Below are 17,043 nucleotides of genomic sequence, written 5' to 3' on the forward strand. Positions count from 1 at the left end.
GAAAGCACACATCCGATTGCCCAATGGCTGCAGGAAACGTCACCTTGACGAAAGTGGAAATGAATTTGATTGACAGCACAGGAGCCCTCATTTTAAACCGGTACCACAAATGTGAATTCTCCGCAAAGACCTGCAATGGAATTCAGGTGTAAATTACCCTGAATAAGATAAATTATAGTGGGCACTTGCTTCTGGAGAGATTCGGGAGGGAGAGACCCAGATCTGCCCAGTTCCATCCAGGGTAAATGGGCCAGTGGGAATGGGGCCTTAGTCAATAAAACTAAGTTGTACTTAGCAGTCTGAGAGTTCTAGTTTTTTGGAGCCGGTAGTTACCAGATGTCATCTCAGGCGCCATCTCAGTAATCTATCAATTTGGGTAACACTCTGTCTCCCCCCCGCCAGTTTTCCTTGTGGGGGGAAAGGGGGACCCCTGTGCACCCCCAGGATCCAGCAATCAGACCTTTTTACTCCTAATTCCTTTCCCCCTTTTGCAGGATGTTGTCCATCCTCTGGACTTTGCTGCTTGCCCTGGCGCTGCTGAGTGGAGATGGAGAAGCCCAGAGCTGCAAACCAGAGCTGAGAGGCCTTGGTAAGAAGGCCAGGGACGGAGGGAGGCTTGGCCCTAGAGGTCAAACCAGACAGAGTCTGCCTATGAGTCTGTTTTCCTATGATCCATAGCAAAACACTCCACAAAATGCATGTTCGCTTCTTGGGGTCATCATTTAGGGCACTTACATAGAATCATAGAGTTGGAAGATACCCCAAGGACCACTGCATCCAACCCCATTCTGCCATGCAGGAAAACACCATCAAAGCACTCCTTGTGAGAGATGCCCCTCCAGCCTTCGCTTAAAATCCTCCAAAAAAGGAGCTCCCACCACGATCTCCAAGGCAGCGTATCCCACGGTGGAACAGCTCTTACCCTACGTTTAGGTGGAATTCCTTTTCCTGTAGCTTGAACCCCTTATTCTCTGGAGCAACAGAAAACAGGCTTGCTCCTTTTTCAATAGGATGCTCCTTCAGATATTTAAACATGGTTATCATGTCACCTCTTAACCTTCCCTTCTCCAGGCTAAACATACCCAGATCCCTAAGTCACCCCTCATAAGGCTTGGTTTCCAAACCTTCCACCATTTTGTTCAGCCTTCTCTGGACACGCTCCGGCTTGTCGACATCCTTTTGGAATTATGGTACCCAAAACTGGACACAGTGTTTTCTAGGTGAGGTCTGAACAAAGCAGAGTAAACTCTGCTCAGTCTTTATAAGCACATAGTGACAACTAACACTTGATAAATGGTTGCATAATGCACCAATTCCTCCAAATTCCAGTTTCCTTATTAAGAATGAAAGTAGGGTTATGGAAGAGCAATTCCCTCCCTGGGTTCATGTGAAAACTACCCTCTTTCTCATCCTTTTTTGTGGTCCTTTCCTCCACAAATGTCACCCAAAAGAGATGCCCAAGTGGCTTTTCTGGACCTCCTTCTACTGTTTCCCTCTTTTCAGTCTCTTTTCTTTGACTAGAGAAGAAGTTATGTCTGTGAATTCCAAAACAAGGACAAGGACATTTTCTCCCTTTTGTTGCATGCAGTGCGCAACTTAGCCAAACACCGTCCAGCCTTTCAGTCCTCCATGTTTGCAAATTTGGACATCACCGTGGCGACCAAGGCTGTGGATGGGAATTGCGACGGGGACTTTGCTAAAGGCCAGTCCTGCAGCCACACCGAATGGAACTGGGAGCCCTGGTGGTACGTGGATTTGGGGGACAGCTACGCCATCGCTACCGTGGTTGTGAAAAACCGTGGGGACTGCTGTGGGCACAGAATTCAGGGAGCCCAGGTCCGCGTGGGAGACAACCTGAAGGACCATGGCAAATCCAACCCCCTGTGAGTCCCTTAGCTTTCCTCTCTGCGTTGCACACATCTATGCATAAAATGTGGGCTGTTAGGTGGAGCAGAGCACAGAATAGGGCAGTGGTTCTCCACCTGTGGGTCGCGAGGCCTTTAGGGGTCAACCTGAGGATAATGGAGCAGAGGACAGGATAGGGGCATTTCAGTACAGAATAAGTAAAGAGATAGTAGAGGAACACCTTATTAATCTAAATGAATATAAGTCTCCGGGACCAGATGAACTCCATCCAAGGGTATTAAAAGAACTGGCAAATGTAATATCGGAGCCATTGGCAATAATCTTTGAGAACTCCTGGAGAACAGGAGAGATCCCAGCCGACTGGAGGAGGGCAAACGTTGTCCCCATCTTCAAAAAGGGCAAAAAAGAGGATCCCAACAATTATCGTCCAGTTAGTCTGACATCAGTACTAGGAAAGATTTTGGAGCAGATCATTAAACAGAGAGTCTGTGAACATCTAGAAGGCAATGCCATAATCAAAAAAAGTCAACATGGGTTTCAGAGAAACAAGTCATGCCAGACAAACCTGATCTCTTTCTTTGATAAAATTACCAGCTTGGTAGATGAAGGGAATGCTGTGGATATAGTATATCTTGATTTCAGTAAGGCCTTTGACAAGGTTTCCCATGACATTCTTGCAAACAAGCTTCTAAAAGGTGGGCTAGACAAGGTAACTGTTAAATGGATCTGTAATTGGTTGACCGGCCGAACCCAAAGGGTGCTCAACAATGGCTCCTTTTCATCCTGGAGAGAAGTGACCAGTGGGGTGTCCAGTGGGGCTCTGTCCTGGGCCCAGTGTTATTCAACATCTTTATCAATGACCTGGATGACAGAATTGGGAGCATACTTATCAAATTTGCAGATGATACTAAATTAGGGGGAATAGCTAATACCCCAGAGGACAGGATCAAGATTCAAAATGACCTGAATAGACTAGAAAGCTGGGCCAAAGCTAACAAAATGAAATTCAACACGGAGAAATGTAAGGTATTGCACTTAGGGCGGAAAAATAAAATGCACAGATATAGGATGGGTGACACCTGGCTGAAGGAAACTACGTGTGAAAGGGATCTAGGAGTCCAAGTAGACCACAAGTTGAACATGAGTGAACAGTGTGATGCGGCAGCTAAAAAGGCCAATGCTATTTTAGGCTGCATCAATAGAAGTATAGTGTCTAGATCAAGAGAAGTAATAGTGCCACTGTATTCTGCTCTGGTCAGGCCCCACCTAGAATATTGTGTCCAGTTCTGGGCGCCACAATTCAGAAAGGACATTGAGAAACTGGAGCCCTGTGTCCAAAGGAGGGCGACTAAAATGGTGAAGGGTCTGGAAACCATGCCCTATGAGGAACGACTTAGGGAGCTGGGGATGTTTAGCCTGGAGAAAAGAAGGTTAAGAGGTGATATGATCGCCCTGTTTAAATATTTGAAGGGATGTCATATTGAAGAGGGAGCAAGCTTGTTTTCTGCTGCTCCAGAGAACAGGACCCGGAACAATGGATGCAAGCTACAGGAAAAGAGATTCCACCTGAACATTAGGAGGAACTTCCTGACAGTAAGGGCTGTTCGACAGTGGAATGCACTCCTTCCTCGGAGGGTGATAGAGTCTCCTTCCTTGGAGGTCTTTAAACAGAGGCTGGATGGCCATCTGTCAGGGATGCTTTGATTTGGATTTCCTGCATGGCAGGGGGTTGGACTGGATGGCCCTAGTGGTCTCTTCCAACTCTATGATTCTATGATTCTATGACCCTATCACAGGTTACCTAAAACCATCAGAAAATACATATTTCTGATGGTATTAGGAACCGAGGCACCACTCCTCTATCCGTTGGGGGTCACCACAACATGAGGAACTGTATTAAAGCGTCGCGGCATTAGAAAGGTTGAGAACCACTGCAATAGGGGTAGTACAGGAATACCTGGTTAATCTCAGTGAATTTAAGTCTCTGGGACCAGATGAACTACATCCAAGGGTATTAAAAGAACTGGCAAATATAATATCGGAGCCATTGGCAATAATAGTCTTTGAGAACTCCTGGAGAACAGAAGTCCCAGCAGACTGGAGGAGGGCAAACGTTGTCCCCATCTTCAAAAGAGGGAAAAAGAGGATCCCAACAATTATCTTCCAGTGGGCCCCTGTGCAGACTGCCCTTGAAGGCCATCTTGGGGACAGAATTGGAGCGCAATGTCCATATGACACACACCCCAGCTCTGCCCCCAGGGTAGCGTAATGTGGCATGCTACTCCACATGGCACACAGTGTCATGGTACCCCTGTAGCGCTGCATCTGCACAACGCAGCACCAAAGCAGCACATAGCCGCAGTGCCATGGCTATCACACCCTTTCCAAGGTACAAAAAGGAGCCCCTTTATACAGCTCCTTTCCACTCCCTGGAAAGACAAGATCGGGGACGCAGTGCGAAGTTGCTGTGGCTCCAATCTGGCTGTAAAAGGGGCGGCTATAGGATGCCCCTTCAGAACTGTGTGTATAGTCCCTTAGTCTGACATCAATATCAGGAAAGCTTCTAGAGCAGATCATTAAACAGAGAGTCTGTGAACATTTAGAATGGAACGCCATAATCACAAGAAGTCAACATGTGTTTCTGAGAAACAAGTCATGCCAGACTAATCTGATCTCCTTTTTTGATAAAATTGCCAGCTGGATAGGTGAAGGGAATACTGTGGATATAGTATATCTTGATTTCAGTAAGGCTTTTGACAAGGTCCTCCATGACATTTTTGCAAACAAGCTTGTAAAATGTGCGCTAGAAAAGGTAACTATTACATGGATTAGTAATTGGTTGACTGGCCAAAACCAAAGGGTGCTCAGCAATGGCTCTTCTTCCTCCTGGAGAGAAGTGACCAGAGGGGTGTCCAGTGGGGCTCTGTCCTGGGCCCAGGGCTATTCAACATCTTTATCAGTGACTTGGATGAAAGAATAGAGGGCCTGCTTATCAGATTTTCATATGACACCAGACTAGGAGGGGTAGCTAAGACCCCAGAGGAGAAGATGAACTTGCAGAATAAACTGAATAGATTAGAAAGCTGGACAAAGACTAACAAAATGTAACCACGGGAGAAGAGAATCCACTTCAACATTAGGAAGAACTGCCTGACAGTAAGAGCTCTTTGACCGTGGAAAGAGTGGTGATGTCTCTTTCCTTGGAGGTTTTTAAACAGAGGCTGGATGCCCATCTGTCGGGGGATGCTTTGTATGTTCATTCAGCTTCTCCATTGAAAACAGTCAAATACACTGATGGAGTCCATCCGTTGAGGTCTTCCTCTCGTTCTACATCCCTCCAACAGTGATTTCCTAGCATTATTAGCTTTTCCAAGAAGTCCTCTCTTCTTATGATGTGGCCAAAATACAACAGCCTCAATTTTGTCATCTTGACTTCCAGAGAGGCTTGACCCATTCTAGGGCTTAATTGTTTGTCTTTGTATATTATGAACTGTGTCATGTAATTTGTATTGTGTACTACAGTATGTCAATTGATAAATGTAAATTTCCGATTCCTCCCACCCCTCTTCCTCCCTCTGCAGCTGTGGGACCATCACAGAAACCGGCCTGGGATCCATCATCATCATCAGCTGCTATGGGTTGAAGGGACGCTATTTGAGCATCATCATCCCGGGCCGGAAAGAGTACCTCCACGTCTGCGAGGTGGAAGTCTATGGGATCAAGATAGAAGACGTGTGCTAAAGATCACCAGTTCTTGCTGTTGTTGTGCCTTCAAGTCATTTCTGACTTATGACAATCCTGAGGCAAAGCTATCACAGGGTTTTCTAGGGCTGAGAGTGTGTGACTCAGATGGAGAAATCAGCAATTGTACTGCAATAAACCTCCCTTTCATGCAGCTCCTTTTGTCTGTCCTATTACCTGTCTGGTATAACCAAAGAGGGTCAGGATTTGGCCATGGTGCTTTTGGGGCAGATGATTAGGAGCAGTGACTAATACCCCAGAGAACAGGATCAAAATTCAAAATGACCACAATAGATTAGAAATGAGAGAGAGACCTAGGGAGCTTGGTATGTTTAGTCTGGGGAAGAGAAATTTAAGGGGTGACATGATAGCCATGTTAAAACATTTGAAGGGACATCACATTCAGGATGGAGCAAACTTGTTTTTTGCTGCTCCAGAGAATTGGACAAGGAGCAATGGATGCAAACTACAGGAAAAGAGATTCCACTTAAACATTATAAAGAAGCTCCTGTCCTGACAGTAAGAGCTGTTTGACAGTGGCGCACACTCCCTCGGAGCGCAATGGAGTCTCCTTTGGAGGTTTTTAAACAGAGGCTGGATGGCTATCTGTGCATGGGAGAAGGGGGATGGACTGGATGGCCCTTGGGGATCTCCAGCTCTATGACGCTAAGATTCTGTGAAATGGACTGATTGAGATCATGCAGCAGAGACATAGCCATGATTTTGCGGCTATACTCCATCTCCTGATCTGTCCCCCAAAACCCACTCTAGAGTCATAGAATCACAGAATTTTAGAGCTGGAAGAGATCCCATGAGCCATCCAGTCCAAGCCCATTCTGCCATGCAGGAACTCTCATTCAAAGCACTCCTTGGGACAGATGGCCATCCAGCCTCTGTTTAAAGACCTCCAGTGGAGGAGATCCCACCACGCTCTTGTCAGAAAGTTCCTCCTAATGTTGAGGAAGAATCTCTGTTCCTGGAGCTTGCATCCATCGTTCTGTGTCCTATTCTCTGGAGCAGCAGGAAACAAGCTTGCTCCATCCTCAGTGCATCCAACTGTTGGGTCCTTGCACTGTTTGTCTTGCTCTCTCCATGACTACTTGGCTTTTATCTCCAGCCCTTGATGAACTCCTGTCTCCCTCCTTCTCATGATAGCTATGTTTAAATATTGGAAGGGGTGCCATACTGAGGACGGAGGGAGCTTGTTGTCTGCTGTTCCAGAGACTGGGAAATGGACCAATGAGTTCAAACTACACAAAAAGATATTCCATCTCAACATTAGGAGGAACTTCCTGACCGTAAGAGTGGTTCCACAATGGAAGATAATCCTTTAGAGGATGGTGGAGTCTCCTTCTTCGGAGGTTTTTAAACAGAGTCTGGATGGGCATCTGTCTCACGAAGGTTTTGGATGGTGTGTTCTGCATGGCAATGGGGGGCTGGGCTGGATGGCCCTTGGGGTCTCTTCCAACTCTAGGAACTCTATGATTCTTAAAACTTATTTTTTGGTATTTGGTCATCACTGGCTTGCACTTGGCCCAGGATCCAAATTGCAGTACCCACTGACAATGCAACCGGTTGGAGGTCAGATTTTGGGGCAAGTTTAGTTTGAGCTTAGTGTGACAAATGGGGCAGATCTTTGAAAGTGTTTTTCTAAAGAAACTGTGGTCAGCCAAAAGCAAGGTAATAAACAAGTGACCACAAGGAGAAAAAAGGCCTTCCTTCCTGGAACGGACGGGTTCAAGCGTGGCAAGAGCCATTCTTCATCTGAGCTGGACTATAATTTCTCATTTCCACCCCTGAAGGTGGAGCCAGGAGGTCTGTAAAAACAGGGACTCAGAAAGACAGGTGTCCCTTTTGGCTTCCTGGAGGCAAGTCCTCCGACTTGAGAGGAGGAACTTTCCCATTTCTGACAGTGAATCCTGCAGGTATTCTGTCTTTCGCGTTTGGCGCTGCATCTTTTCTTCTGTCCATCTTGCTTTTCCAAGGAAAGTCTTTATTATTTATTTGGCCTTAGCTGCTGCATCTTTTTCTCAACCATTCTGGCTTTTTCAAGGAAGGTCTTTATTATTTATTCTGTCTTGGGCATTAGGTGTTACATCTTTTTATCTGTCCACCTTGCATTTCTAAGGAAAGGTCTTTATTAAACTAAACAGGCATGGCTAAATTGAACTGAACCTCATCAGAAGAATGAATTTTTAATCCAGACTTTACATTGTTGGTTAAAGAGCCACTGAGGAAGGGGTTGTTCTTATCCATTTCTTAATTTTAATGAATTATTTCTCTCTTTTTCCCACCCCAGTTGAAGAAAAGAAGTTCTGGTTGCCAATTTGCCAAGAAGGGCCACCAACATTTCTCTTTTTCCCTAAGAAAAAGAGGCAAGGTACGTTTCAGAGGATGCAGCCACACTGCAGAACTAAAGCAGTTTGGCCTCTCTTTAACTACCCTGGTTCTGTCCTGTGGGATTCTGGGATTTGTAGTTTGGTGAGGTATTAAGGTTTTTGGAGGTTTTTAAACAGAGGCTGGATGGCCATCTGTCAGGGATGGTTTGATGGAGAGTTCCTGCATGGCACAATGGACTGGATCAGGGCCCTTGGGGTATCTTCCAACTCTTCCAACTCTGCCCAGGTCCTCTGTAGGTGTTGGGACACCTGGCCACTGGAAAGGTGTTCACTAAGTTAGAGTTGAGAGACACTCATTTATGAGTACGAATCTGGGAAGGGGACTAACACAAAATGGCTTTCAATTGCCCCCTGGGGGTTTCTGAACATTTAGTTATGCCTTTGGGGCTAGTGGGGGGCCCCAGTATGTTTATGAGACTGGTTAATAAAATCCTACATGATCCATTGCTTGAGGGGGTCCTGGTTGACTTAGATTTACTTCCAGGACTTGGAGTCTCGTGTTACGTTGGTGTAAGAAGTGCTAATCTGCCTGTTAGAGAACCAGCTTTATGTGAAGTTGTCTAAATGTCATTTTCACACAAACTGCCTAGACTGGCTAGGGGTACATGGTGTCAGAAGGAAGTCCAAAATGTATTGGACTGGGGCCCTCCTAAGACACACAAGCAGAATTTTTTGGGAGATTTGCCAGTGTCTATAGATAGTTTGTTTATCCTGAACTTTGCCCAAATTGCCCTACCCATCACTGATCTCTTAAAGACAAAAACTGGCCTGAAAGGGAAGCTAGAGGAGGGACCATAGGAAAGCCTGGGCCATCCACTAAGATGTTGTGGACCCTCAATTGTCAAGTGCCTTTTGAAAAGCTTAAACAACTCTTTAGCACAGAACTCATACTTTTCAAGCACACTGACCCAGATCGACCCTTTGTTCTGCAAATGGATGCCAATGGTGTGGCGATGGGGGCGGTGATGATGCCAAAGGGGCCACTGAGGCCATGTGCTCATTTGTCCAAAAAGTTCCAAGGAACAGGGTTGGACTGGCCCACCTGGGAGAAGGAAGCATTTGCAATAAAGTGGGCTCTGCAGAATTGGGGCCAGTTCCTGGAAGGAGCGACCCGTCCCTTTGAGGTGTGGACTGACCACCACAATTTGGGAAGCCCTACAGACCCTTCGCAAATTGAGCCCCAAGCAGCGCCAGTAGGCAAAAGACTTTTCTCAGTTTCAGTTCAGATTAAAATTCTTTCCTGGTAAACAAAACGTTTTGGCGGATACTCTATCCCAATTCCTCCAACTTGAAAGTAAGACAAAAGACTCGATAAAAGCCATCTTCACACCGGAGCAATTGCGGCTGGCAGTGATGATGCGGAGCCAGTCGCGCAAGCAAGAGGAGCAGGAGCCAGAGGCTTCTGACCCTTTGCACACCGAAATCCACCAAGCCACAGAGACGGACTCTTGGTCACAAGAGCCATTGCAGCACCTTAGAAAATAAGGAAAATGCACTGAGGTACAAATGACCAGAAGTTTACATCCCCCAGGCTTTGAGACTTAAGAATTGTGCCACAAATTAGTATTATTACTCATGACTGGCTAAGAGACATTTATATTCACAGTGTTATTTTCATGAGCGTTTGTATTGAGTTCAAGCTTTGTATTTTTTGAGGCAATCAAAATAATTAGTATGACAGAGGCCTGTTACAGACAGCCAAAATAAAGCTGCTTCGAGTCACTTTGGAAGTATGGTATTTTAATGATGCATGAGTCCTAAGAGTCTGGAAGCTTCACCAAAGCTGCACTCCAGTCCTTAGGACTGGAGCGTGGCTTTGGTGCGGCCTTTGGACTCTTAGGACACATGTATCATTGAAATACCATACCTCCAAAGTGACTCGAAGCAGCTTTATTTTGGCTGTCTGTAACAGGCCTAAGTTAAAAAGAAGCTATGTAGAATAATATAGAAAGAGAAGAAAGAAAATGATGATCACCCTTTATAGGATTTTTTTTCTCTATTAGAAGGTTAGTATTGTCAACATAAATGCTAAATATATTTATTTGGAATAGTCGATTTATGCAAAATGAACATATAACTGTAATATAGAAAGACGTATATATGTCACTTAATACAACGTATTTTTCTTTTTAAACAAATAACATTTAATTAAAAAAAAGAATTGTGTCATGACAAGCAGAGGGGCATTGGATCTTTTTAAGGACCTGGCATCTGATCCACAATCAGATAAGATGCTAGGGGATAATGGGCTGCCTGCTTTTTGCTTTTTGTTTTTGCTGTGGGACCAGGTGGCTGATATCTGTTTCATTTAGCCTTGGGGATGTGGCTGCTTTGCTTAGTGAGCTTAATCTAGAGTGTGGGATGTGTAGGAGGGCGGTGATGGTGAGTGCATAGCTTGGTAGTGCCTTGGCTTAGGATCAGTGGGGTTGAGGGGTGTTCAGATCATAGGAATTTGTTGGAGGGAATGTATTGTTCGTGCCAATTTGTGGAGTCATGGATCTGGGGGTCCTGATCTGGTGTTTGGTCCAAACAGTGGCCAGTTCCAGCTCAGATACTCAGTTGGTGAACTTCTGGCTTTGTGGCTTCAATAAAGTTCTTTCCTTTGGTTTACCATGCAAGCCTCATTGATTGCACTTGGAGTCCCCAGTTCTGACACACTGTCACTTCCATTGTCTCCTGGACTGGGAAAGTTTTGACTTCGCTCAACCTTGCTTCAAGCTGCTACCTTTAATTTTGTTAGTTCCTCTGTGTGGGTGTGTGTGAGAGATAGAACGCTATTGCATGAATTGTGATTTCCCCTTTTGCTGTTAGTCAATAATACTAAGTTGTACTTAGCAGTCTGACAGTAAGAGCCAATATACGGAGCCAATATACAAAGGCAGGATCTAGACCAGGAGTCCTCTCGCAGCTATGAATATTATTCCCCTATTATATATTAATTTGTGGGTGTCGTCTCCGCAACCTACCAATTTTGGTAACACCCTGTTTCTCTCTCCCCCTCTCCCAAGTTTTCCTTGTGGGACAAAGGAGGACCCCTCTGCAGCCCAAGATCCAGCACTGGGACCTTGTCTTTCTGCGGGATGTCCATCCTCTGGACCAGTCTGCTTGCCCTGGCGCTGCTGAGTGGAGATGGAGAAGCCCAGAGCTGCAAGCCAGAGATGAAAGGCCTTGGTAAGAAGGCCAGGGATGGAGGGAGGCTTGGCCCTAAAGGTCAAACCGGACAATCACCAGAGTCTTCCTATAATCTTATCTTCCATAGCGAAACAAGCCACAAAATGCATGTCCACCTCATGTGGTCATCATACAGGGCACTTTCATAGAGTCATAGAGTTGGAAGAGACCACGATAGCTGTCCAGTCCAACCCCATTCTTTCACCCTTTCCCCTCCTTTTAGTCTCTTTTCCTTGACTAGAGAAGAACTTACGTGTGTGAATACCAAAACAAGGACAAGGATATTTTCTCCCTCTTGTTGCATCTGCAGTTCGCAACTTAGCTGAAAACCGTCCGGCTTTTCAGTCCTCCTTCTTAGAAAATATGGAAACCTGCTTCGCAAACAAGGCTGTGGATGGGGATTGCAATGGAGACTGGTATAAAAGCAGCTCCTGCATCCACACTGACCGGGACCAGGAGCCCTGGTGGTACGTGGACCTGGGAGATCACTACGCCATCGCTGCCGTGATCGTGAAAAACCGGGGGGACTGCTGTGGGGACAGGATTTGGGGAGCCCAGATCCACGTGGGAGACAACCTGGAGGACCATGGCAAATCCAACCCCCTGTGAGTCCCTTAGCTTTCCTCTCTGCATTGCACACATCTACGCATAAAATGTAGGCTGTTAGATGGAGCAGAGCACAGAATAGGGGAAATTCAGCACAGAATGAGTAAAGAGATAGTACAGGGATACCTGGTTAACCTAAATGAATATAAGTCTCCAGGACCAGATTGTAAAATGTGGGCTAGACAAGGCAACTGTTACATGGATTTGTAATTGGTTGACCGGCTGAACCCAAAGGGTGCTCAGCTATAGCTCTTCTTCCTCCTGGAGGGAAGTGACCAGTGGGGTGTCCAATGGGGCTCTATCCTGGGGCCAGTGCTATTCAACATCTTTATCAATGACTTGGAGGACAGAATTGGGAGCATACTTATCAAATTTGCAGATGATACCAAATTAGGAGGAATAGCTAATACTCCAGAGGACAGGATCAAGATTCAAAATGATCTGAGTAGACTAGAAAGCTGGGCCAAAGCTAACAAAATGGAGCTACAGGAAAAGAGATTCCACCTCAACATTAGGAGAAACCTCCTAACAGCAAGAACTATTGTACACCGCTATGATCATTGCGGAATAGCGGTCTATAAATAAAACTTATTATTATTATTATTATTATTATTATTATTATTATTATTCTATGATGAAACACAGTCCCTCGGAGATTTTGGTGTCATCTCCTTCTTTGGAGGTTTTTAAACAGAGACTGGAGGCCCATCTGTTGGGGGTGCTTTGATTTTATGTTCAATCAGCTTTGCTACTGAAAATAATCAGATATGCTGAGGAGTACCGTATTTTCTGGCGTATAAGACAACTTTTTAACCCAGAAAAATCTTCTCAAAAGTCGGGGTCATCTTATATGGTGAGTATCATTCCAAGCCGGACCAGAAAATCTGTGGTTGCCACATATGATGTGGGGAGCGCAAAAACATTTCCCTAGCTCCCTGCCCCTTTTTGGCCGCTTTGAGGGGCCTTTCTCCCACCCTCAGGCACTCGGGTGCATTTTTGGGGCTCCGTTGGGCTCCCTGGGCTCCCTGCCCCATTTTGGCCCCTTTGAGGGCCTTTTCCTGGTTTAGTGGCCTCTCTCCCTCGCAGGCGCTGGGGCTGAATTTCCCTTGCTCCCGTTCTCCTGGGAGACTTTGAGAGTTCCTCTTAAATGAAAATAACCCCTTTACCGTATGAGGGGTAGTTTTATACGGCGAGTATATCCCAAACTCTATATTTTAACTGGAAAAGTTGGGGGTCATCTTTTATGCCAGAAAATACGTTAAATTCATTGCGATCTTCCTCTCTTTCTAGAACCATGTTTTCCTAGCACTGTTGACTTTTCCAAGGAGTCATATCTTCTCAAGACGTTTCCAAAGTGTGTCAGTCTCAGTTTAATTGTCTTGACTTCCAGGGAGATTTTAGGCTTGATCCATTCTAAGACTTAATTAGTTGTCTTTTTAGCAAAAAACAAATTGTATATTATACTTTATGGATCATATAACTTGTACTATGTAAGTGTGCCCTTGCTTTACGCAGGTGATCCGTTCCGGACTCCCCCGCATAAAGCAAATTCCACGTATGCTTGAGCCTCATTTAAATGAATGGGGCTCGTGCACGTGGCAGCGCGGCAGCGCAACGGCACATGCGCACCAGAGGTGCGCACCCATTAGTCCCTATGGGACACGCCACCCCTTCCTTCCCGGGCGGCTTTCAGCGTATGACTCGGGCTCACTGTACTATGAAAGTTAATAAATATGAATTTCCGATTCCTCTCACTTGCTCTCTTTCCCTCTGCAGCTGTGGGTCCATCACAGACACCAGACCAGGCTCCATCAGCACCATACACTGCTATGGGTTCAAGGGCCGCTATGTGAGCATCATCATCCCCAACCGGAGAGAGTACCTCAATCTCTGCGAGGTGGAAGTGTATGGGACCAAGATACACAATGTGTGCTAAACATCACCCGTTCTAGTTTTTGTTGTTGTTGTGACTTCAAGTCATTTCTGACTTATGGCAACTCTAAGGCAAAGCTATCACAGGGTATTCTAGGGCTGAGAGTGTGTGACTCACCCTAAAGCAGATGGGAGAAATCAGCAATTGTACTGCAATAAACCTCAGTTACATCCAGCTCCTTTTGTCTGGCGTCTTACCTGTCTGGTAGATCCAAAGAGGGCCAGGATTTGGCCATGATGCCTTTGGGGCAGGTGGCACCAAATTAATAGGAATAGCTAATACTCCAGAGGACAGGATCAGACTTCAGAATGACCTGAATAGACTAGAAAGCTGGGCCAAACCTAACAAAATGAAATTCAATACATAGAAATGTAAGGTTCTGCACTTAGGGCAGAAAAACAAAATGCACAGATATAGGATTATGGGGGACACCTGGCTGAATGAAAGTACATGTGAAAGGGATCTAGGAGTCCAAGTAGACCACAAGTTGAACATGAGTCAACAGTGTGATGCAGCAGCTAAAAAGGCCAATGCAATTGTAGGCTGCATCAACAGAAGTATAGTCTCTAGATCAAGAGATGTAATAGTGCCACTGTATTCTGCTCTGGTCAGCAGACCTCACCTGGAATAAGACTGTCCAGTTCTGGGAACCACAGTTTAAAAAGGATGTTGAGAAGCTGGAGCCATGTGTCCAAAGGAGGGCCACCAAAATGGTGAAGGGTCTGGAAACCATGAAGCTGGAAGTTTTAAAATATATATTAGAAGGGGAAATGTCCGCAATACGTTCTACCCAGTTAAACCAGTGGACCGTGTTTTTAAACCAGAAAGGAGTAAAGTATGAGACTATTCAAAACCCAGACCTAATGTTGTGCATAATAAGAGAACAAAGTGTTCATGAGTGTACAAATAAGAACAAATGACATGGATCGGTAGAGCTTGACGCCATAAAGGAAAGACAAGATGTGTTTTTCACAGATGGAGGCTCATGGCATGAATCAGGCATTAGACAGACATCTTGGACATTTATAATCCCCAAAGGTTTAAAGAACAATGGATAATAATTTTGGAGCCCAGGAAGCCAAAGAACAAGCTGTAATTGAAGTTCTGATGTTCTTAAAAGAACAAGTAGGAGAGGAGGAAGAGTCCTACATTATTATGGACAGTGACTATGTATACAAAAGTATAGCAATTTACTTAGGATTTGGGGCTAAAGTTGGGTTTAAAAATTCAGACTAGAAAGATTGACGCTGTGTAAGCGACATGGGAGTGAGCCAATGCAGAGCAGGACACTGAGGGGAGGACGGGTGGGATTTGTATGTATTCGCCTGTGGTCAGGGTGAAAAAGGCATGCCGATGCAAACATTCTGGAAGTCGAGCCACAGCGGAGCGAGCGGGAAACTGATCTCAGGACCGTGATCCATTTGGTCTGTCACTGCATTGAAGGCCGACAGGAACCATGACTGGAGGGGCTGAAACCACAGTCTTGCCCACAGAGTCATGAAGGTCGTGGAGGCCATGTGTCCCAGGGCTATTTGGACATCCCTGGCCCTCACTCATCTGTGGGCGAGACAAGTCCTGACCGAAGCGCAAAGAGCCTGAAACGGTCCTGAGGGAGACAGGCAACGCAATCTTCGGAATCGAGGACGGTGCCAATGGATCTGATCTGTTTGACTGGGGTGAGATGTGACTTCTCCAAGTTCACCCTGAGTCCGAGGGATGAGAGGAGCGACAAGGTGAAGTTGACATCTCTCCGTAACTCCGGAAGACTCTGGAGCATCGCTGGTGAAGGTAAGCCATCACTGGAGCTATGCCCTTGGTGAAGCCTCTTGGAGCTGTGGAGAGGCCGAATGGAAGGACATTGTAGTGGTACATGTTGGGACCGACAGCAAAGGACAGGAACCTCTGGTGACTCTCCCAAATTCCCATGTGGAAGTATGCTTCCTTCAGGTCGATCGTCGCGAACCACAGGCCCTGGTGTAATAAGGGCAAAATAACGGCAAGAGTTACCATGCGGAATCGATGATTGGCCAAATAGGAGTTCAGGAGTCGAGGGTGTCTGAAGGAGGGGTGGAAACCACAGGTCCAGTTGGAGGGAGCTCTTCGAACCTGAGGGCATAGCCCCTACAGACAACGTCAAGGACCCAAGAGTCGGAAGTCACAGTGGCCCAGGTGTCAGAGAAGGGCCTCCAAATGTCATGCAAGGAGGAGCCGGAGGAGACAACGGAGCACGCAGCAACCCTTCAGGATCTCTTCTTGCCCTGGTTGGTATCCTGTCTGCGGTAGTTCTTCTGGTACCAGGCAGGGGGCTGGCGGTAGCCAAAACAAGGGGACTGGGATGGGTAGCACTGCCTCTGGTGCTCCTGTTGCTGGTATTGGTGGTCTTGTTGAAAGGGCCGCTGGCTCTGGCCATACCACTGTTGCTGACTTCCAAAACTCTTCCGAAAAGAGGGTTGAGAAGGTGTGGACATACCATGTTTCTTGGCAGCCGCCTTCATACGGAGCATGAAGTCAAGGCGCTCATCCGTCTCACGATTGAACAGGCCTGCATTGTCGAATGGCATGTCCTCAGTGGTGGCCTTTGCGTTCGGGTTCAGATTTGAGGAACAAAGCCAAGCGTGTCTTCTCAAAGCAATGGCAGCCGCCATAGACTTGGCTGAGCAATCAGTGGAGCATCGGGCTGAAGTTATTAGCCAGCTCCCAATAGAGTGAGCCTCGTCTCTGATCTCTGTCAGGATGGCCTGAATGTCATCTGGGACGTCCAGAATGATAGGGGAGATCCTTTCTATCAAACACTGTATGTATGCTCCCATAGAGGCATTGTAATTTGCCACTTTGAGTCCAAGAACAGAGGAAGCATAGGCTTTCTTCGCCAGGCCATCAATTTTCTTAGCCTCCCGGTCAGCAGGCGATGTGGAAGTCTTTGGCATGAAGGACTGCTGAGACCCTTCGACAATAGCAGAGTTCTGCTTGGGATGGGCAAACAACCAAGAAGATTGGGATGGAGAAATCCTATACAAAGATTCAATCTTCCTGGTCGTGGGCACCACAGAAGCCAGTGCGTCCCAAGAGCGTTTGGCTATCCTTTCCAACGAAGGCAGTAGTGGGATGGAACCTTGCCGTGGACCCGCCTTTCAATAGGGTCAGCGGCGTCATCTGCAGGTCGAACGCGTTACCCATCCTAAGGATAAGCTCCGCAAAGGTACGGACGTCATAGGTGGGAGACAAAGCACCTGGTTGGAACAGCTCCTGAGGAGAATGCTGGGCGGCCTCATCCAAGGAGCCTGAGTCGGCATGTGACGCATGAGGGTCTCCATGCTGGGACACATC

The 17,043-nt window shown here is 46.4% G+C and overlaps 1 protein-coding gene across 1 annotated transcript in view; it reads left to right on the forward strand.

Moving 5' to 3' along the window:
- The window catches only part of LOC121929725, a 106,995-nt gene extending 93,105 nt beyond the window's left edge, over positions 1-13,890 (forward strand). Inside the window, exons 2-8 of the mRNA XM_042465586.1 lie at positions 495-589; positions 1,589-1,883; positions 5,448-5,568; positions 7,907-7,987; positions 11,015-11,177; positions 11,488-11,782; positions 13,560-13,890. Of these exons, the coding sequence (XP_042321520.1) occupies positions 496-589; positions 1,589-1,883; positions 5,448-5,568; positions 7,907-7,987; positions 11,015-11,177; positions 11,488-11,782; positions 13,560-13,719 (1,209 nt within the window). The 5' untranslated portion in view covers position 495 and the 3' untranslated portion in view covers positions 13,720-13,890. The remainder of the gene's footprint in view (positions 1-494; positions 590-1,588; positions 1,884-5,447; positions 5,569-7,906; positions 7,988-11,014; positions 11,178-11,487; positions 11,783-13,559) is intronic.
- The last annotated feature ends 3,153 nt before the right edge of the window (positions 13,891-17,043 follow it).

This window comes from Sceloporus undulatus, chromosome 4 (assembly GCF_019175285.1).
Source record: "Sceloporus undulatus isolate JIND9_A2432 ecotype Alabama chromosome 4, SceUnd_v1.1, whole genome shotgun sequence".
NCBI lineage: Eukaryota > Metazoa > Chordata > Lepidosauria > Squamata > Phrynosomatidae > Sceloporus > Sceloporus undulatus.